Source organism: Eretmochelys imbricata, chromosome 3 (assembly GCF_965152235.1).
Source record: "Eretmochelys imbricata isolate rEreImb1 chromosome 3, rEreImb1.hap1, whole genome shotgun sequence".
NCBI lineage: Eukaryota > Metazoa > Chordata > Testudines > Cheloniidae > Eretmochelys > Eretmochelys imbricata.
Genome location: NC_135574.1, coordinates 186,480,791 through 186,502,291, shown reverse-complemented (window position 1 = coordinate 186,502,291; position 21,501 = coordinate 186,480,791). Strand labels below are relative to the sequence as shown.

General features: G+C 43.9%; 1 protein-coding gene across 7 annotated transcripts in view; it reads left to right on the top strand.

The window, feature by feature from the left end:
* The window catches only part of CCDC88A (coiled-coil and HOOK domain protein 88A), a 365,179-nt gene that overhangs the window by 168,407 nt on the left and 175,271 nt on the right, over window positions 1-21,501 (top strand). For all 7 annotated transcript variants that reach the window (XM_077813951.1, XM_077813949.1, XM_077813948.1 and 4 more), the window contains one exon: window positions 1,912-2,081. In XM_077813951.1, coding sequence (XP_077670077.1) covers window positions 1,912-2,081 — 170 coding nt within the window. The remainder of the gene's footprint in view (window positions 1-1,911; window positions 2,082-21,501) is intronic.

Sequence of the window (21,501 nt, the reverse complement as noted above, 5' to 3'; positions counted from 1 at the left end):
CTAGATGAGTTGATGTACGCTCTGGAAGACCTCTGTGTACCCCTAAGGATGCCCTTACCTCTGGTTGAGAACCACTGGTCTAAGTCACCATGTGGACCCTGCTGCCTCACTAAAAGTTTTGTAGTGCACTTTGACATACTGGTGCTTAGTGCCCATTCAACAACATAAAGTTTGTTTTTACAGACAATTAGACCATGGCAAACTGGGGTGTGAATCTACCCTGCGGTAACCTGCTGCAGTCTCACTGTCCATATGCTCCCTGCTGACACATGTTAACAGTCCATTAATGCACTATGAACTAGTCCCATTTCAAAGAGGACTGTTAACATGCATCAACAGGGTGCACACAGACTGTTATACTATGGCAGACTACTGCAGTTTAGTTTCACACCCCATCTTGCCATGGTCTAATTGTTCCTCAAAGGGCCCAGTACCGTTATCTTCTGCACCGTCTCTAGAGGTTCAGTTTCCGTGAGTACTAATGGCCTTGGTACTGGTAATTTTGGTTAACAAGATCATCCCCAATGACTTTGTTCGCAAGACCAGCACTAACAGGGTCATTACTGATGAAGCCTCCCAGCTCACAGTCAGTACCATCCTATCCAGTACCATATTGGTATTGTCTACACCTCCTATATAGTAGCTAAAGACTTGATGGTTTTGTCCCTTCCTGACTCTCTACTCTTCTCTCATCTGAGTCAGGGAGCATCAGGGAAGATCTTACCCAAATATAGCTTACAGGCCATTCTTATTAACTAAACTAAACTTTATTAAAAAAGAAAAGAGAGAGAGAGTGTGGTTAAAAGATCATTATACATACAGAATTGAATAAATTATCAGTTTAATAGTGGAGATGGTGAGCTTTAAAGTTTCAAAGAGTTCTTTCAGAGTTAGTCCATAAGTTCAGTTCAATGTCCAATATCAGGTTGATCCATTGGGTGAAGAATAGTTGCTTTGAAGTAGAATTACCTATTTCCTATGTATACACAGGTAACTGGTTGCATTCATTAGCATAAGGTAATTATCCATTAAGCAGGTCAAAGACAGTTTACTACAACCTTCAAAGAGAAATATAGACAATTACACTATTACAGCCAAGTTTAATCTAAATGTTAATATTCTCTTTTGATCTCTGAATCAATAGCTATAGTAATAGACAGGAACTATTTGTTTACATCAGTGGTGGTTTACATGGTTAACAACTAACAACATAAAAACACATCCAATTAATATTACCTCTAATTCTCTAACAATACAGGTTTGCATTTCAAAACTCTAGTCTATTTAATATAACTATGTTAGCTATTTATAAGGAATAGCCCTAGTTAGTATTTACATACTTCTCTCAGATGTCTTTAAAGGTTGAATTTGGGTCATTTAGCCTGCAAGTTGCTTAACCCTTTCTGGCCCTGTGTCATAGCTCCTAAATAAATAAGTTTCAGAGTAACAGCCATGTTAGTCTGTATTCGCAAAAAGAAAAGGAGTACTTGTGGTTAGTCTCTAAGGTGCCACAAGTACTCCTTTTCTTAAATAAATAAGCTGATTTTCAAAAGTGCTGAGAACCTTGCTGTTCTCAATAAAGTCAATGGAAACTGTTGGGTGGTGAACATTTTTGAGAATCAGGCCTCTTACTTGGTACTTAAATATGAGACTAGAAGTCTAAATTTAAGCTTCTGTTTTTGAAAATCTTATGTGACTTGCCAAAAGTCACAAAGGAGGTCTGTGGCAGAGCTAGGAATTGAACCTAGTATTCCTGATTCCAACTTGTTCTTTTACCACAAGACCATATTAGTTTAGTTCTTGTATCATTTCAATCTTTGACTTACTATACCTTTAAAAGTTATTTGTTGCTTTTTGACATATAAACAGCCATCTGAAGTGCTTATATGCTTGTTGTGTTTTATTTCTTAGACTATCGTAGAGCTTTCTGAAGAACGGGACTGTCTTCATTTTCTACCTCATGCGTCAGCAGCACAATCACCTTGTGGATCTCCAGGCATTAAACGCACTGAAAGCAGACAGCACTTGTCAGTGGAGCTAGCAGATGCCAAAGCAAAAATAAGAAGACTTAGGCAGGAGCTGTAAGTACATATTGATTGGAAATGAATCTCAATGCGAGAATTGGGTTCTTGGGTCTTACAGTATTGCTGACCTCACACAATACTGTACTCTCTAGGCCAATTGTCCAGTTTTAAATATGAAACAGTAGTTTTAAATATATTTTGGAGCTATTACTATTATATATTATCTAGAGTGTGAGAATTTTATTGTAACAACAGCTGTAGTTTCAGATGTGTCTTAGTATATGTGCTCTTTCTCTTACTGTATATTGAGAATTCATTGATGTTTTAGCTATGAACATATCAACAGAACAATAAGTTGAACTTTTGAGTATGTTGTGGTTAGTTTGTGTCATTGTGATGATGTAAAATGAGTGTGAAGTGCTCATAAAAGTATACTATGCAACTTTCTGAGGGTTCGCATATTTGGGAACTCCTTGCGGGTTTGGGATATACTTGACCAATCCTGAGTTGCCATGCAGTTCAGTGACTTATGTTAAACCTGTGGTGCCTGGTTGGTATAATTGAGCCATTTCACATTCACAATCTTCAGATAACGTAAAGACCTGTCTATATGAGAAGTTAGTGCACAGAAAGCTAGGGTGTGAATTTACAGCACAGTAGATGTAACCCCACTAACTCCCTATGTGTACATTCTTACACATTCTTGTGTACTTTACCTTAGGCTTGGTAAGCCAGTCAAATAATGACCACCTGTTATTCGACCCCTCCTGTTTATCCTCAGCCAAAACCTTACTGATCATATAAAAAGTTCTGTGCGATTGACAGTGTTGTGACATCACATCTCTATAGAAGTCCTTCTCTCCCTGCTCTGTTTCTGCTTCTTTTGCTGCTTATGAGTTGATTGTTTTTGCTGCAGGAAGGAGTGGCCAACTGCTCCCCTTTATGTGATCTGGGAGTCTGTAAGCATCCTGGGGAGGAGAGGGCAGCATGCCCAAAAGCATTTTGATTTACTGGATTCTTCTGGAATAGGATCAGTTAGAAATAGAACTGAATGGCTACTGGTTGACTGAAATACAAGAACAGGTTTCAGAGTAGCAGCCGTGTTAGTCTGTATTCACAAAAAGAAAAGGAGTACTTGTGGCACCTTAGACTGACAAATTTATTTGAGCATAAGATTTCGTGAGCTACAGCTCACTTCATCGGATGTATCTGATGAAGTGAGCTGTAGCTCACAAAAGCTTATGCTCAAATAAATTTGTTAGTCTCTAAGGTGCCACAAGTACTTCTTTTATTTTTTAAATACAAGAAATACTTCATAATCTAGAGACCATTCTAGAAGTAATGAGACATTAATAACAGTACAGAGAGCTCTGTGTCTCTTGAAAACTTATCTCTCTCACCAACAGAAGTTTGTCCAATAAAAGATTCTACCTCACCCACCAGTGACATAATAAATTATGCAGAGTAGGAGAAAGCCAAAATCATTTGCATGGAAATTTTTTACTAGATAGGAACATGGAAAAACTGTTCAAACTATGTGGAAGATCTTTTTCTGAGTATAACACATGTATTTAGAATGAAGAAACACTTGTTGAATTCTTGTGATATATGTCCAACTACTGTCAAAGACAGATTATTATGATCAAACAACAAGAAAGGGAAAAGTGGTCTGCATCAAAATTTGTCTGCATTCTCCTACTTTGTCTTCGGCAGCAGTATCACAACACATGGAGTCTTTTGATGAAGATAGTGATATGACAATGAAAGTGAAGCAAATGCCATTTCTTGATCTTCTAATAAGAATTTTACTACTCCATCTGGTTCAGCATTTAAAACTCCTACTTCTGAAAAGTCTTCAGATGTTTTTGAAAGTGGTATTAAGAGGTTTTTGGATAGAGTGTCCTGTTACCAGAAAAATGAACTTAATTGTAGATTTGCTAGAGGTATTTATGCCAGTAGTACACTTAATATAGTCAGTAATCCTTATATGCTATAATTTTTTCATAAGTTTTGTCCAATTTACAAAATACTAAGTAGGAAACAGCTTGCAGGAAGTCTTCTGAATGCTGAAGTGGATGATGTGAAAAAAGAGAGCTGGTGTTCTTATTGCACAAACCCCTCATGTCTCTAGTGTCTGATGGATGGAGCAATGAGACTGTCATCAACTTCATGATAACAGCTCCACAACCAGAGTTTTACTTGTTCCATTGCATAACTGAGCATCATTACACAGCCCAACGTATAGCTGACCAGTTAAAAAAATATAATGGACTTGGGTCAACGGAAGGTTATTTCATTTGTGGCTGACGAAGTGGCTAATATGGAAGCTCTGCTTGGTCTTCATTGATAAATGTTCTGTGTTATGAATGAGCTGCCCATACAATGCAGGTTTTCACTGGTGAAACTGAAGATCTGACAACTTTCTCATCATGCCTCGAAAATGAAAAGCATTGTCAATTTTTTAAAAAACAAAAGTATCAACAGCCTTTTTCAGTGTCAGTTAATACAGCACTCAATTTCATCCGCACTGAGTAAGGCTTGTTGTACTCAATGGGCATCTTCTATTAAATGTCTCAAAGATCTTCAAATAAGCAAGAAAGCTAGTCAGTCAGCTTGAAGAAATGGTGGCTAGGTGCTGCCTCTGAAAAATCCTCACTGATATTCTTGAAGACAATGCCTTTTTGGATCTGAAACGCAAAAATTAATTTCACTGCCTGAACTTGTAGCTCAGTCCATTCCGAATTGGAAAATGATAGTTCTGTATTGTCTGATGTTCAGGAACTTGTTCTTGGTGTTAAAACTTATTTGGGAGAAATAATATCCTTCATTGGATCAGTGGAAGAGACTTTGTGTAGCTCAAAAGCTTGTCTTATCTCTTCCACCAGCAGAAGTTGATCCAATAAAAGATATGTGCTCACCTACCTTGGTCTCTCACATCCTGGGACCAATGTGGCTACAACAACACTTGTAAGAGACATATTTGTGAGAATAATGAACACAGTCCACTTGCAAAAGCTGAAGAGAAGAAGATAATAGACAAGTTTCAGAGTAGCAGCCGTGTTAGTCTGTATTCGCAAAAAGAAAAGGAGTACTTGTGGCACCTTAGAGACTAACCAATTTATTTGAGCATAAGCTTTTGTGAGCTACAGCTCACTTCATCAGATGCATCAGAGCTTATGCTCAAATAAGTTGGTTAGTCTCTAAGGTGCCACAAGTACTCCTTTTCTTTTTGCTTGTTGTTACTTCATAGAATCATAGAATATCGGGGTTGGAAGGGACCTCAGGAGGTCATCTAGTCCAACTCCCTGCTCAAAGCAGGACAAATCCCCAACTAAATCATCCCAGTCAGGGCTTACCTTCTTGAACCACAGTTCAGGAGCCAAGACATTTCTGATGATAAGTTTGATTCAGCCTGTAACTTCATAGTGGCTGTTGCAAATTTTAAAGGATATACAAATGAACAAACAATTCTGACCAAGGCAGGAAATTATAAAACAAGAATCAGCTCATTCAGTCATAAAACATAAAACAATATGGAGTGCAATCCCAGCAGCTGAATTGAAATACTTCTGCACTTCCATCGTGGTGGAAAGGGTTGTGTCCTCATTGCATTCTAGCTGCAAAGTGGTAGAAATTCTTTTAACACTTCTGTGTACGACTGCTTGTGCAGAACTAAATTGGTTGGTTTGCGGAATCATTCGTTCAAAAATCAGAAGTAGACTGCAGACCTCCACTACTGGGAATCTGGTGACTGCGCATCACAATTTAAGATTGGAGAAGAAAATGGCAGATGAAGAGTTTACTGTATTCATCAGATGAAGAGCAAGAAGGAGATACTGATAAGTGATGAGGATGACAAAGATATAGATGAAGCAGTTGAAGCTGATAAAGAAAAAGAAGTTAATGAAAAGCAAGTTGCATGAAGAGTTTGCTTGCTGCCTACTTTGTAATTTAAAAATTATTTTTCTTTTTTTTTTTTTTTTTTGGTAACTGTTCAGTCTTGAATAATGTTTGCATTTAAATGCTAACCTGACATGTCTAAAAAAGGTAGTCATGATTCTTTCATTTTTTAGAACCTCATTTCATTGTGTTTTATATTTTTTACACATTTAAGTAACTTGATTTTTGTAATTAGGCATAAGCATGTATCTAAGGCTAAGCCTAGTGAAGACCATAAAATATTGCCCTTTTTTTGTTACTGTTGTTCTAATAATAGCGCTTTAAAATATTTGACCATTTTTGTCATTATTTGGCCATATTTGACCAATGTTTGATTAGTCAATTATTATGCAGTTATTTTGGACTGGTCAAATGCCCAACCATACTTTAGCTTAGTATGCTTATAAGTATACTTAGCTAAAATGCCCCAAGGCACTTTTACTGCACAGTAAACATGTCCATATAGGGAGTTAGTGCAGAGTAGCTAGTGTGCTGTAAATTCACACTCTAGCTTGCTGACCACTAACTTCTCTGTGAAGACAAACCCTAATTCAGCACTGCCTTTCAGTTTACATGGTGCACTGGTATTATTTCAGGTGCAGACACCAGTGTAATTCCCTGTCTGTCTTATCCTCCATTACTACTGTATCAATGGTATGTGCCTTACTGTGCTTTAAATGTGTCTTTTTATAGATGTAATCTTGTGCGGGAATATATTTGCCTCAACAATTGAGGCACTAGGGAAAAGGCAGGGTGAAGCAGAGAGCTGTGGGCTGTGAGCAGGTCAGGACTTTCAAAAAGATTATGTTCTTCAAGTGATTGCTCATGTGCATTCCAATAGGTTTTTCCCCTAGCAGTACCCATCAGGTTTGCTGTGGAGGCCCCTGGAGTGACTCCTTCATGGCAGTGTATATAGGACCCTGCTGACTTGCTGCCTGCTCAGTTCCTTCTTACCACCAGTGAAGGTTGTTGGAGCAGCTCAGTCTCTTGCATTCGCAAGTGGCTACCTATTGGTTCCCTTTTCTTATTTGTAAATAGCTTAATTGAGTTGTAATAACAGTAGTTGTATAATAGTTTATAGTCAAGCTAACTTTGCCCCTGTCACCCCACCACCACCACCAGTTTTCCCTAGGGGTTTAAAGTATGCAAGAGGAGTGTAAACCCTAGGCCCAGAGGTGATCCGCATGCTGCTTGTCTTAAGTGCCTAAGAGAAGGTCATCAGACAGACAAGTGCGCACTTTTCAGGAGCTTTAGACCCAGGACTAAAAGAGAGCGAGACTCGTTTAAAGCTTCTCCTGATGGAGTCGGCCCCCCCGGTTAAGAAGCTGCAAGGGGATTCCAGCTGGGTGCGTCCCGCAGCGGAACACCCACGGCCTGGCCCTCAAGACCTGGCACCATTGACTCCGGCCCTGACTGGAGGTCCGTTGAGTCCGGTGCTGGTGGACTCCCTGACTTGGGAGGGAGAGCTCGACCCCCGTTCCATGCCAGATAACTACGAGGCAGCGCAGGACCTTATTGCCATGACGCCACAGTCCTCAGCCCTGCAGATGCGAGCTCCAGCACTGCTGCAGACACTGGACCAAGTTCAGGCACCGTCAGCAGCACTGACAGCGGCACCACCCCCTGTTCATCATTGGGCCAAGCCTATGATGTGACAGCGCCGCTCCCCGGCACTGTCTCACTCTGCCCCCCTGTGGTAGGGCTCAGAGTACTTTTCTGAGTCAGAGGCTGAGTCTTCTGTCTCCCGACACAGCCAGTACCGCTCTTGGTGCCAGCACTGCAGAGCCTTGGACTTGTCAGCACCGGCGGTATCCTGGCCACCCCAGTGGCAGGGCCCAGTACAATGGCTCTTTTGGATTTCTTGGGCCTATCATGCTCAGCGTCAGGGCTCCAGGGCCGCATTGGTGGCATCCGCACCTCGTGCTCCCCCCTCAGCAATATCGATGTCATGCCACACCCCCAGAGCTCTGGAGGACCCCTCACGGGACAAGGATTCTGGGCGTCCACACTCAGGCGCAGCACCCGAACCAGCGCCACCAGTTGTACTGGAGCCACCTCCAGTCACAGGGGGGGGGGGAACCAATGCACCCGACCCAGCGTCTAGGGAGCCAGGAGGGCAGGAAGACCCGGTCCCATGGGCCTCCTCCTTGCTGGATGAGACAGTGGCGGGCACCACCATACTGGTGATGGACACCAGGGAACACCAGGACCTTCTTAGGCATGGCCCTGAACCTAAACCTGCAGGCAGAGGAGGTCACGGAGGAGTCAGACCCGATGGTGGATATCCTTGCTCTGGAGGGTCCATCTAGGTTGGCCTTGCCCCTGATTAGAACTATCCAGAACACTATTAGGGTGCTCTGGCAGACTCCAGCCTCGGTACCACCCACCACTGAAGTGGTGGAGAGACGTTATTTTGTGCTGCAGAAAGGGTATGAACACCTTTTCATCCACTCCCAACTGGGGACTCTAGTGGTCGATGCGGCAAATCACAAGTAGAGGTAGGGGTAGCCAGGTCCCGCTCCAAAGTCACAAGACGCTAAGAAGCTGGACCTTTTCGGCCGAAAGGTCTACTTGACCGGTGGGCTCCAGCTTCGAGTGGCCAACCAGCAAGCGGTACTCAGCCGCTATGCTTTCAATTCCTGGAGCACATTAGCAAAGTTTCAGGAGTTGCTCCCAGCTGACTTGTGCAAGGAGTTTAATGCGCTTTTAGAGAGGGCAGGGTGGTCTCAAGAACCTCCCTCCAGGCTGCATTAGACACAGCAGACTCAGCGGCTCGGACTATGGACACTGCCATTACAATGAGACGCAGCGTGTAGCTGCAAGTGTTGGGGATACCACCGGAGGTCCAGAACACTATCCAGGACCTGCCCTTTGACTGCGCGGGCTTCTTTGCTCTAAATACGGACTCTCACTTGCGCAGTGTTAAGGACTTGTGGGCGACTCTAAAGTCTTTGGGGATCCACACCTCTGCACCCCAAAGAAAGCCATTTAGGCGTCAGCCCCCGTCCCGCTTCTATTCCGGGCCCCCACGGTGAGACTTGTCTAGGAGACGGGGCAGGAATAATAGGAGGCGCCTGTCGTAGTCCTCCTCAGGCCAAGGCCAGGGTTCTTCGAAAAAGCCCCCTGGCCCGAAGCCAAACTTTTGAAGATGTGCCCGAGGACAGAGGACCAGCACCGTATCCTTATCCTCTCTTTGTGAATCAACTGTCCCACTTTGACTGTGCTTGGTCCCAGATCATGTCAGATTGCTGGGTCCTCAGCACAGTGGTTGTGGGATATTCTATCCAATTCTGTTTCCTCCCACCCCCATTCCCCATCCCTCTTCAGGGACCCTTCTCAGGAACAACTCCTTCTGCAGGAGGTGCAATCGCTCCTCGCTATATGGGCAGTAGAGAAGGTTCCTCAGTAGTTCAGAGACAAGGGGTTCTACTCCTGCTATTTCCTCATCCGCAAAGCCAAGGGTAGGCTCTGGCCTATACTGGATCTGCGAGACCTCAACACATTCATAAGGAAAGTGAAGTTTCGCATGGTCTCCCTGGCCTCCATCATTCCTTCCATGGATCCAGGGGACTCGGCTTGAAAGATGCGTACTTTCATATCTCCATTATCCCGACCCACAGACGATTTCTTCACTTTGTGGTCAGCAGCCACCACTACCAGTTCAGGGTACTCCCGTTTCTGCTTTCGGCAGCCCTCTGGGTATTCACAAAGTGTATGGTGGTCGTGGCAGCCTTCCTCCACAGACATCAGGTGCAAGTTTTCCCGTACCTGGATGACTGGCTTGCCAAGTCGCAAGCACAGGCTTTGGAGCATGTGTGTCTGGCTCGGGCCACCTTCCTCAGGCTGGGCTCCATGTTGAACGTGCCCAAATCCACACTAGACGCAATGCAAAGAATTGAATTCATAGGAGCTCTCTCGGACTCCACGCAAGCCAGGGCGCTCCTGCCCAAGCTGCACTTCCAAGCACTCAGGGACATTATCAAGAACCTTCACCGATTCCCCACAACGACAGCCAGAAATTGCATGAAACTGTTGGGGCATATGGCGGCCTGCACATAGGTGGTTCATCATGCCAGATTGTGCCTTCAGCCTCTCAGGGTGTGGTTGGCGCAGGGGCACAGGCCCAGCAGGGACCCACTAGACAGATTAATCACCCTCCCCCCCTGCGCATTCTTGAGTCTCTCCGCTGGTGGCTGCAGCCACAAGTGGTCTGTGCGGGAGTACCTTTTGCCAAACCCCAACCTATGCTATCGCTGGTTACGGACGCCTCGGCGCTCGGTTGGGGAGCGCACCTGGGCAATATAAGAACCCAAGGCCTATGGTCCCACACAGAACTATCGCTGCACAACAATGTAAGGGAGCTGAGGGCGGTTCGTCTGGCATATCAAGCATTCCAGGCCCACCTCAGGGCTCGTGTGTTGGTGCTGATGGACAACACCACAGCGATGTTCTATATAAACAAACAGGGTGGTGCTCCTCTCCCCTGTGCCAGGAAGCCCTCGTGCTATGAGACTTTTGCATTGCCCACTCGATACACCTAGAGGTGTCGTATCTTCTGGGAACGCAAAACAAGCTAGCCGACTGCTTCAGCCGCGATGGGGAGCAACAGGAAGTCCTAGCAGTTCTGCTCATTTCTGAACCACAGCCCAGGCTCAATTGCGGACGCCTTTCACCTTTCATGGACGAGTCACCTGCTGTACGTTCCCACCCTTCCGCTCTCATACACAAAGTCCTCCTCAAGGTCTCACCGGGACAGGGCTTTCTTGATCCTCATAGCACCAGCGTGGGCCCTGCCAGCACTGGTTCACCATGCGGTTGAACCTCTCAGTGGGCAGACCAGTAACCCTTCCGTGTGCACAACCCTCATCACACAGGACCATGGCTGTCTACAACACCCCAACCTGGAGTCTCCCCACCTCACGGCATGGAAACTCCATGGCTGAACCCACTCAAGCTTCAGTGTTAGGACTCAGGGAAGTTCTGCTGGGAAGTAGGAAACCCTCCACTCGTGCCAAGTACCTGGCAAAGTGGAATCAGTTTTCCATCTGGACTCTGCAGATGGACAGCACTCCGCAGCAAGCGTCAATTCTCCTTTTTTGGACTATGTACTGTACCTCAAGCAGCAGGGGTTGGCAGTATCATCTATAAAAGTACACCTGGCTGCCATTTCAGCCTTCCACCTGTGAGCAGCAGGTAGATCAGTCTTCGGAAATCCCATGGAGGGCCAGTTTCTCAAGGGTTTGGACAAGCTTTATCCCCAGGTGCGACAGTCGTTCCCCAGTGGGACCTCATCCTGGTCCTGTCCACGCTCATGAGGCCCCCTTTCAAGCCTATGGTGACCTGCCTTCTCTCCTACCTTTCCTGGAAGGTGGCCTTTCTGGTGGCCATAACCTCGGCCAGAAGGATCTCTGAGCTCAGAGCCCTGACTTCCAAGCCTCCCTATATGGTCTTTTATAAAGAAAAGTTGCAGCTATGCCCTCACCCCGCTTTTCTACCAAAGGTGGTCTCCCAGTTTCATGTGAACCAGGACATATTTTTACCTGTGTGCTTCCCTAAGCCACATGACAGTAACAGAGTGAATGCTCCATTCCCTGGATGTTAGGTGAGCCGTAGCATTCTAAATTGAGCGCACAAAGCCGTTTCATAGGTCACCACAGCTCTTTATTGCAATCGCTGAGAGAATGAAGGGGCTTCCCATCTCGTCCCAGCGCATTTCATCGTGGATCACGTCCTGCATCAGAACATTCTGTGACCTAGCTAAGATTCCAGCCCATCCGCTGACGGCACACTCCACAAGAGCGCAGGCTTCGTCCACAGCATTCCTTGCGCAGGTCCCTATACAGGACATATGCAAGGCAGCAACGTGGTCTTCCATCCACACCTTCACGTCGCACTACGCCATCACCCAACAGGTGATGCAACTGATTGCATCCGATGAAGTGAGCTGTAGCTCACGAAAGCTTATGCTCAAATAAATTGGTTAGTTTCTAAGGTTCCAAAAGTACTCCTTTTCTTTTTGAACTATATGGCTGATTCATTCAGAAACCCCCTCCCCACTACATTTTAGTCTTTATGAGGACTATAGAACAAAAGATGTGGCTCTCATTTTCTGATGTCTGTATTTTTTATGTGTCTATTGAAATGAGCCCTCCCAGGATATTCTATAAACAGCTGCACCAAGAAAATTAGTGAAAAAATTACTGTTATTAGTTTGATTGGCAGTTAATAGATAGCCTAAACAGTGAACACCAGTATGTTCCTTATAATTTAGTACAATTCTCTCTAGTCTTTAGTTGAAGCATACAATTAGAAGCACAGTGAAGGCTCTGAACATTTAACATTTTGCACTGTATTTGAATTTAATTTATAAATACATTTCCTCTAGGCATAGGAGTATATTGAAAATCTTAGACTTCTTTAAATTATTAAACTGTCAGTCACATTTGGGACTCTATACTATATATTGGGTTGCATTTAAAACTGTGAAAATACAAATAGATTCATATCTTGAGTCAAAAAATAAGTAGTCCTAGATGACAGACAGTGTAAGCTGTTTCTTGTAGACTAACTTCATAGTTTGTTTTAACCTATACCATATACCGTACAATTCCTTAAAAAAGTATATGAAGATTGTTTTGAGATATATTTTTAGCATGCTGCACAAGGAATTAGATACAAAATATGATCCAAGAATTCGGTGTGATGAAGACACTGCAAGAAACTGTATTCATACACGCTTAATTCAATGTATCGAAATCAAACTGCTTGTAGATTTCTATTTAAAAATATGAATGAGATGTAAGCAAGGAACATAAACGTTAATAGAAAAGTCATAGTGCCCTAATCTAATAATGTGCAATATTATGCAGAATTTGCCTATATCAAAAATATGTGATTTCTGGATATCAGTATAGGGGAGCATCTTTGACTTTTACTGTGGGCCATGGTATTGCAATGAGCTTGACATGAGTGGGCTCCTGAATGCATGTGGAGACCCATTTATTTAATTGAGACTCTGCCTATGTTCAGGGGTCCATCTACCTGGCACTCGTTTAAACAAATGTTTCTTTTCATGTTTGTTACATTTTCATTCAAATGTTCAATATCTCAGTACAGATATAGATAGAATATTCGGGTTGGAGGAGGTCATCTAGTCCAATCTCCTGCTCAAAGCAGGACCAACACCGACTAAATCATCCCAGCCAGGGCTTTGTCAAGCTGGGCCTTAGAAACCTCTAAGGATGGAGATTCCCCCACTGCACTAGGTAACCCATTGCAGTGCTTTACCACCCTCGTCGTGAAATAGTGTTTCCTAATATCCAACCTAGACCTCCCCCACTGCAACTTGAGACCACTGCTTCTTGTTCTGTCATCTGCCACCACTGAGAACAGCCTGGCTCCATCCTCTTTGGAACCCTCCTTCAGGTAGTTGAAGGCAGCTATCAAATCCCCCCCATCATTCTTCTCTTCTGCAGACTAAAGAAGCCCAATTCCTTCAGCCTCTCCTCATAAGTCATGTGCCCCAGCCCCCTAATCATTTTCGTTGCCCTCCACTGGACTCTCTCCTGTTTGTCCACATCCCTTCTGTAGTGGGGGACCAAAACTGCACACATTACTTCAGGTGTGGCCTCACCAGTGCTGACTAGAGGGGAATAATCACTTCCCTTGATCTGCTGGCAATGCTCCTACTAATACAGCCCAATATGCCGTTGGCCTTCTTGGCCACAAGGGCACACTGCTGTCCTATCCAGTTTCTCATCCACTGTAATCCCCAGGTCCTTTTCTGCAGAACTGCTGCTTAGCCACTCAGTCCCTAGACTGTAGCGGTGCATGGGATTCTTCCTTTTTAAGTGCAGGACTCTGCACTTGTCCTTGTTGAACCTCATCAGATTACTTTTGGCCCAATCCTCCAATTTGTCTACGTCACTCTGAACCCTATCTCTATCCTCCCGCATATCTACCTCTCCCCCCAGCTTAGTGTCATCTGCGAACTTGCTGAGGGTGCAATTCATCCCATCATCCAGATCATTAATGAAGATGTTGAAGAAAACCAGCCGCAGGACCGACCCTTGGGGCACTCTGTTTGTTTGATACCAGCTGCCAACTAGACATCGAGCCATTGATCACTACCCGTTGAGCCTGATGATCTAGCCAGCTTTCTATCCACCTTATAGTCCATTCATTCAGCCCGTACTTCTTTAACTTGCTGGCAAGAATACTATGGGAGACCGTATCAAAAGCTTTGCTAAAGTCAAGATTGTTCTCTTAGTCCCTCTTATTTATGTTTCTTTTCTATTTCACTTGTCAAATAAAGTCAAAGACCACTCAGAAATGTAATAATATATCTGAATGTGTGATATTTCAAACTGAAACTTTTTTAACCTGGAGAGGAATTGAATTATAGAGGCACTGGTAGCCTCTCTAATTAATTGGGTTTTCATTGAGATTGAATTGAGTTTTGCTTGTAAATCAAGGGTTCAACCTTTGTAACATATGCACAATAAAGCATATCTTCACTAAACTTATTTAACTTATTTTTTGAGTACGGAATGAATTTTCTGAGAATTCACAAGTAGATGTGTTAGTCTGAATTAAAATCATTTTTAAAACAGACATCTTTAAGAAATTTTGCACTTTTCTGTTTTTTGTCCTGAATTATCTTGGTGGAATAATGCCGACACTTCAGATTTTCCATAAAGCTTAGGCTTATTGAAATTTGTGCTTAGGCTATATTTGAAGAAATTATGTAGCTAAACTGTATCTTCTTATTATTAGTAAAGGCACTGAAACAACCTTAATTCACCCCTATATTGGAGCAATGAAGAAAAAATGAAAAAAATCAGAGTGGATTTGATTTAAATCACTATTCAGGAAGACTCGATTTAACCATGGATTTCTTCATAAAAGTTCATTCTTGTTCATTGTTAAGACCTTAATATATATTCTTTACAACTCAGAGATAGACGTAGGTTTCATTTTTAGAAGGTATACTGTATACATTTTAAAAGTGATTTATTTTGAAAACCTTTCAGATTAGTTTTACAGCTATATCAGAAAAGGAATGATTGTTTGGTTACTTCATTTACCAAAAGTAATTGAAGCAGATATTTATGAAGTCACTGGGAGGTGAACTATCTCCAATTCAACAGGTTAATCGTTAATATTTGGAGGATTTTCTTGCCATGCCGTATTAGGAGGAGAACATCACCAGACAGACATTTAAATTGTTTTATTTAACCAAAACAACAATGTTATGTATTCTGGATTTTTTTTTCAACAACAAACATATAATATTTTAACAAAACAAGCATATGAATTTTTGAATTTAGTTAAACATTCAAGTTTTGTAAAATCAGGTTTGGTTTGGTTTAAATTGTTTTAAACTAAAATAGTTAAAGGAAATATTTTATTTAAATCGACTATGTCAGCCAGGTCAACATGACAAAACTTAAAATATTGGCTTCTGCAGCTAGCTCAGTCATCTTCACCGTCATTTTCCTGTTTGTTCATAATCTGGAAAAGAAAAACAAGCTTTCCTGCTTTTTCAGTTCCCAAACGATTTCTCAATTTGGAATGAATCAGTCCAAAGGAAGAAAATATTCTTTCTACACCAGCAGAAGAAGCGTATTGCTCTTAAAAGTGAGATTATCACTTCAACAGTCTCTGAATCCGAGTGCTTAAGTGACTTCCACCAGTTCACTTGTGTGACTTTCTTTAAAACATCATCAGCAAACATATATTTCTTGAATGGTTCACCCTTAGCTCTGAAGTTTATTGTAGTTGGCATTATGGAGGGGATGATTGCTGGATGTCCATGTCATAGCGAACTCTTCTTCTTCAGCAGTTAAGGTTTGACCCTGGTGCCGAGTATTTAGAATATTTGCAAGAAAATGAGCTGGAGATAGTGCTTGTCACATTCGTTTTTTTAATCTTGTAATTTAACTCTGTCATTGCATATTTCTCTTTTTAAGATCTCACTCAGTTCCTTCCAAATTTCAACAGCATCATCAATCTCCCCACTGTATTTTCCACTGAATGCATCTGATGAAGTGAGCTGTAGCTCACGAAAGCTTATACTCAAATAAATTTGTTAATCTCTAAGGTGCCACAAGTACTCCTTTTCTTTTAACAATAAAACAGCTATTTCCCTGCATTTTGTTCAAAGCTACAGAAATAGGCTTCAGGATACTAAGCATGTGTTCAACATTTTCTCAAGCCCAGTGTTGAGAACTTTGGCTGTGAAAGTGCCAGCTATTTTTTCACGATTTTGTTCACAAACTGTCATCAGGTTAGGCCAGTTCTTGATATAGTGCCCAAAACAGTCCACTACTGAGTTCCATCGCACGTCTTGTGGGAGAGTTAACTTGGTTCCTTCCACTTTTTTCAGAGCAGCTGCTGCAAAGTGGTTGTTATGGAAGTTGAACAAAAGGTGGGGGAATTGCATTGTATGTAAGAGAGCAGTATAACTCCAGAGCTCCAGTATGAAACTGCAGAAAAACATGAGAGTCTCTGGATTAAGTTTAGAAGTATGAGCAACAACGTGATGTCGTGGTGAGAGTCTGCAGTAGAACACCAGACCAGGGGGATGAGGTGGACGAGGCTTTCTTCCGGCAACTCGCAGAAGTTACTAGATCGCAGGCCCTGGTTCTCATGGGAGACTTCAATCACCCTGATATCTGCTGGGAGAGTAATACAGCAGTGCACAGGCAATCCAGGAAGTTTTTGGAAAGTGTAGGGGACAATTTTCTGGAGAAACCAATGAGGGGCAGAGCTCTTCTTGACCTGCTGCTCGCAAACAGGGAAGAATTAGTAGGGGAAGCAAAAGTGGATGGGAACCTGCGAGGCAGTGACCATGAGATGGTTGCGTTCAGGATCCTGACACAAAGAAGAAAGGAGAGCAGCAGAATACAGACCCTGGCCTTCAGAAAAGCAGACTTTGACTCCCTCAGGGAACTGATGGGCAGGATCCCCTGGGAGAATAACGTGAGAGGGAAAGGAGTCCAGGAGAGTTGGCCGTATTTTAAAGAATCCTTATTGAGGTTGCAGGAACAAGTCATCCCGACGTGTAGAAAGAATAGTAAATATGGCAGGCAACCAGCTTGGATTAACAATGAAATCCTTGCTGATCTTAAACACAAAAAAGAAGCTTATACAAGAAGTGGAAGATTGGACAAATGACCAGAGAGGAGTATAAAAATATTGCTCAGGCATGCAGGAGTGAAATCAGGATGGCCACATCACACTTGGAGTTGCAGCTAGCAAGGGATGTTAAGAGTAACAAGAAGGGTTTCTTCAGGTATGTTAGCAACAAGAAGAAAGTCAAGGAAAGTGTGGGCTCCTTACTGAATGAGGGAGGCAACCTAGTGAGAGAGGATGTGGAAAAAGCTGAAGTATTGGATGCTTTTTTCGCCTCTGTCTTCAGGAACAAGGTCAGCTCCCAGACTACTGCACTGGGCAGCACAGCATGGGGAGAAGGTGACCAGCCCTCTGTGGAGAAAGAAGTGGTTCAGGACAATTTAGATAAGCTGCATGAGCACAAGTCCATGGGGCCGGATGCGCTGCATCCGAGGGTGCTAAAGGAGTTGGCAGATGTGATTGCAAAGCCATTGGCCATTATCTTTGAAAAGTCATGGTGATCGGGGGAGGTCCCAGATGAATGGAAAAAGGCTAATGTAGTGCTCATCTTTAAAAAAGAAAAGGAGGAGGATCTGGGGAACTACAGGCCAGTTAGCTTCACCTCGGTCCCTGGAAAAATCATGAAGCAGGTCCTCAAGGAATCCATTTTGAAGCACTTAGAGGAGAGGAAAGTGATCAGGAACAGTCAGCATGGATTCACCAAGGGCAAGTCATGCCTGACTAACCTAATTGCCTTCTATGATGAGATAACTGGCTCTGTGGATGAGGGGAAAGCAGTGGGTCTGTTATTCCTTGACTTTAGCAAAGCTTTTGATAGGGTCTCCCACAGTATTCTTGCCAGCAAGTTAAAGACGTATGGGCTGAATGAATGGACTATAAGGTGGATAGAAAGCTGGCTAGATCATCAGGCTCAACGGGTAGTGATCAATGGCTCGATGTTTAGTTGGCAGCTGGTGTCAAACAGAGTGCCCAAAGGGTTGGTCCTGGGGCCAGTTTTGTTCAATATCTTCATTAATGTTCTGGAGGATGGTGTGGATTGCACCCTCAGCAAGTTTGCAGATGACACTAAACTGGGAGGAATGGTAGATACGCTGGAGGGTAGGGATAGGATATAGAGGGACCTAGACAAATTAGAGGAGTAAGCCAAAAGAAATCTGATGAGGTTCAAGAAGGACAAGTGCAGAGTCCTGCACTTAGGATGGAAGAATCCCATGCACTGCTACAGTCTAGGGACTGAGTGGCTAAGCAGCAGTTCCGCAGAAAAGGACCAAGGGTTACGGTGGATGAGAAGCTGGATATGAGTCAACAGTGTGCCCTTGTTGCCAAGAAGGTTAACGGCATTTTGGGCTGTATAAGTAGGAGCATTGCCAGCAGATCAAGGGACATGATCATTCCCCTCTATTCGGCATTGGTGAGGCCTCATCTGGAGTACTGTGTCCAGTCCCCACAGTACAAGAAGGATGTGGAAAAATTGGAAAGAGTCCAGCCGAGGGCAACAAATATGATTAGGCGGCTGGAGCACATGACTTCTGAGGAGAGGCTGAGGGAACTGTGATTATTTAGTCTGCAGAAGAGAAGAATGAGCGGGGATTTGATAGCTGTTCTCAAGTACCTGAAAGGGGATTCCAAAGAGGATTGATCTAGACTGTTCTCAGTGGTAGTATATGACAGAACAATGAGTAATGGTCTCAAGTTTCAGTGGGGGAGGTTTAGGTTGGTGTAGTGGACCCTCGCTCACTCCATCCGGTCCTGTCTGGCCAGAACCAGAGTCCGCAGGACAGTCTAGGGCCCCCAGTGGAGCTGGACGACACACAGTCCCCATCAGGCGTTAGCCTGATCTGGGCGACTCAATCTGTCGTCGCTTAAGCCAAGTCTATCAGTGGGCTGGGGCCTGGGCTTGAGGAGGCTCAGGCAGTCCGTAACCAAACAGTCTCAGGGCTGACTTTAGCCTGGGCAGGGCTCAGGCAGACAGCAAACAATATAGTCTTAGCTGGGTGCCTGGGGAGGGAGGCGCCTTCTTCCACAGCAGGACCTTCCCAGTACCAGGCAGGAGTTGGCTTCCCGGGGTGTGGGCAGGGTGATGAGAGCCCACCCTACTCCAGCACATCCCAGCCCAGGGCCCTAGCAGTCTGTGGCTTAGTCTGTGGCCGACTCAGTCTGTGGCTGCCTCTGGGCTACTTCCTGCCTCCCCAGGGCTTGGTACCTCTGGCCTCCAGGCCTCATCTAGCTCCTCAGGGTACACAGCGGCAGGCACTCCGAGCCAGTCCTTGTCAGTGTCCGGGGCTTGGGCACAGCAGATGCAGGGTCACCCCGTCCTTCTCCGGCCCCACCCCTGTATTTCCGGTGAGGGGGGTGGGGCGACGTAGGCATCGCCCTCGAATGGGAGTGTAGCAGATCCTCGCTCGCCCTGGAGGAGGGAGGCCACTCCAACTCACTTCAGTTGGATATTAGGAAAAACTTTTTCACTAGTAGGGTGGTGAAGCACTGGAATGGGTTACCTAGGGAAGTGGTGGAATCTCTTTCCTTAGAGGTTTTTAAGGTCAGGCTTGACAAAGCCCTGGCTGGGATGATTTAGTCGGAGATTGGTCCTGCTTTGAGCAGGGGGTTGGATTAGATGACAAGAAATTTTGCAATTTCAACATCATGAGCCTTTATTTCTGAAGCACTGAAGTCTTTGGCTAGGAGGTGCATGAAATGAGCACTGCAACTGTATGTTATTAGCTTGGGACTCCCTTCACTCTCTTCTAAATAATTTCTTCTCATCTTGGATACATTTGCAGTATTGTCTCTGAGCAAGCTGCGTACTAGACGTTTGAATTTTTTTGCAAAGCTTTTTCTGCTACTTCTTGTAAGTACTCTGCTGTGTGTGCATTTCCTGAAGTATCAATTGTTTCTGTAAGGAAGACATTCACTTCTTCTCTTGTCACACAAGTACATACAACAGGATCATTGTGGACATTGCTCCACCCATCAAAACTCATGTTAACAATTTTACCTTCTAGACCTTTTGCACACTGCTCAATTTCTCTTTCATACACTTTATCCAGCAATTTCATAGATTCATAGATATTTAGGTCAGAAGGGACCATTATGATCATCTAGTCTGACCTCCTGCACAACGCAGGCCACAGAATTTCACCCACCACTCCTACAAAAAAAACCTCACACCTATATCTGTGCTATTGAAGTCCTCAAATTGTAGTTTAAAGACCTCAAGGAGCAGAGAATCCTCCAGCAAGTGACCCGTGCCCCATGCTACAGAGGAAGGCGAAAAACCTCCAGGGCCTCTTCCAATCTGCCCTGGAGGAAAATTCCTTCCCGACCCCAAATATGGCGATCAGCTAAACCCTGAGCATATGGGCAAGATTCATCAGCCAGATACTACAGAAAATTCTTTCCCAGGTAACTTGGATCTTACCCCATCTAAAACCCATCACAGGCCATTGGGCCTATTTACCATGAATATTTAATTACCAAAACCATGTTATCCCATCATACCATCTCCTCCATAAACTTATCGAGTTTAATCTTAAAGCAAGATAGATCTTTTGCCCCCACTACTTCCCTCGGAAGGCTATTCCAAAACTTCACTCCTCTGATGGTTAGAAACCTTCGTCTAATTTCTAATCTAAATTTCCTAGTGGCCAGTTTATATCCATTTGTTCTTGTGTCCACATTGGTACTGAGTTTAAATAATTCCTCTCCCTCTCTGGTATTTATCCCTCTGATATATTTATAGAGAGCAATCATATCTCCCCTCAGCCTTCTTTTAGTTAGGCTAAACAAGCCAAGCTCCCTGAGTCTCCTTTCATAAGACAAGTTTTCCATTCCTCGGATCATCCTAGTAGCCCTTCTCTGTACCTGTTCCAGTTTGAATTCATCCTTCTTAAACATGGGAGACCAGAACTGCACACAGTACTCCAGGTGAGGTCTCACCAGTGCCTTATATAACGGTACTAAAACCTCCTTATCCCTACTGGAAATACCTCTCCTGATGCATCCCAAGACGACATTAGCTTTTTTCACAGCCATATCACATTGGCAGCTCATAGTCATCCTATGATCAACCAATACTCCAAGGTCCTTTTCCTCCTCCGTTACTTCTAGTTGATGCGTCCCTAGCTTATAACTAAAATTCTTGTTATTAATCCCTAAATGCATGACCTTACACTTCTCACTATTAAATTTCATCCTATTCCTATTACTCCAGTTTACAAGGTCATCCAGATCCTCCTGTAGGGTATCCCTGTCCTTCTCTAAATTAGCAATACCTCCCAGCTTTGTATCATCTGCAAACTTTAGTAGCACACTCCCACTTTTTGTGCCCAGGTCAGTAATAAAAAGATTAAATAAGATTGGTCCCAAAACCGATCCCTGAGGAACTCCACTGGTAACCTCCCTC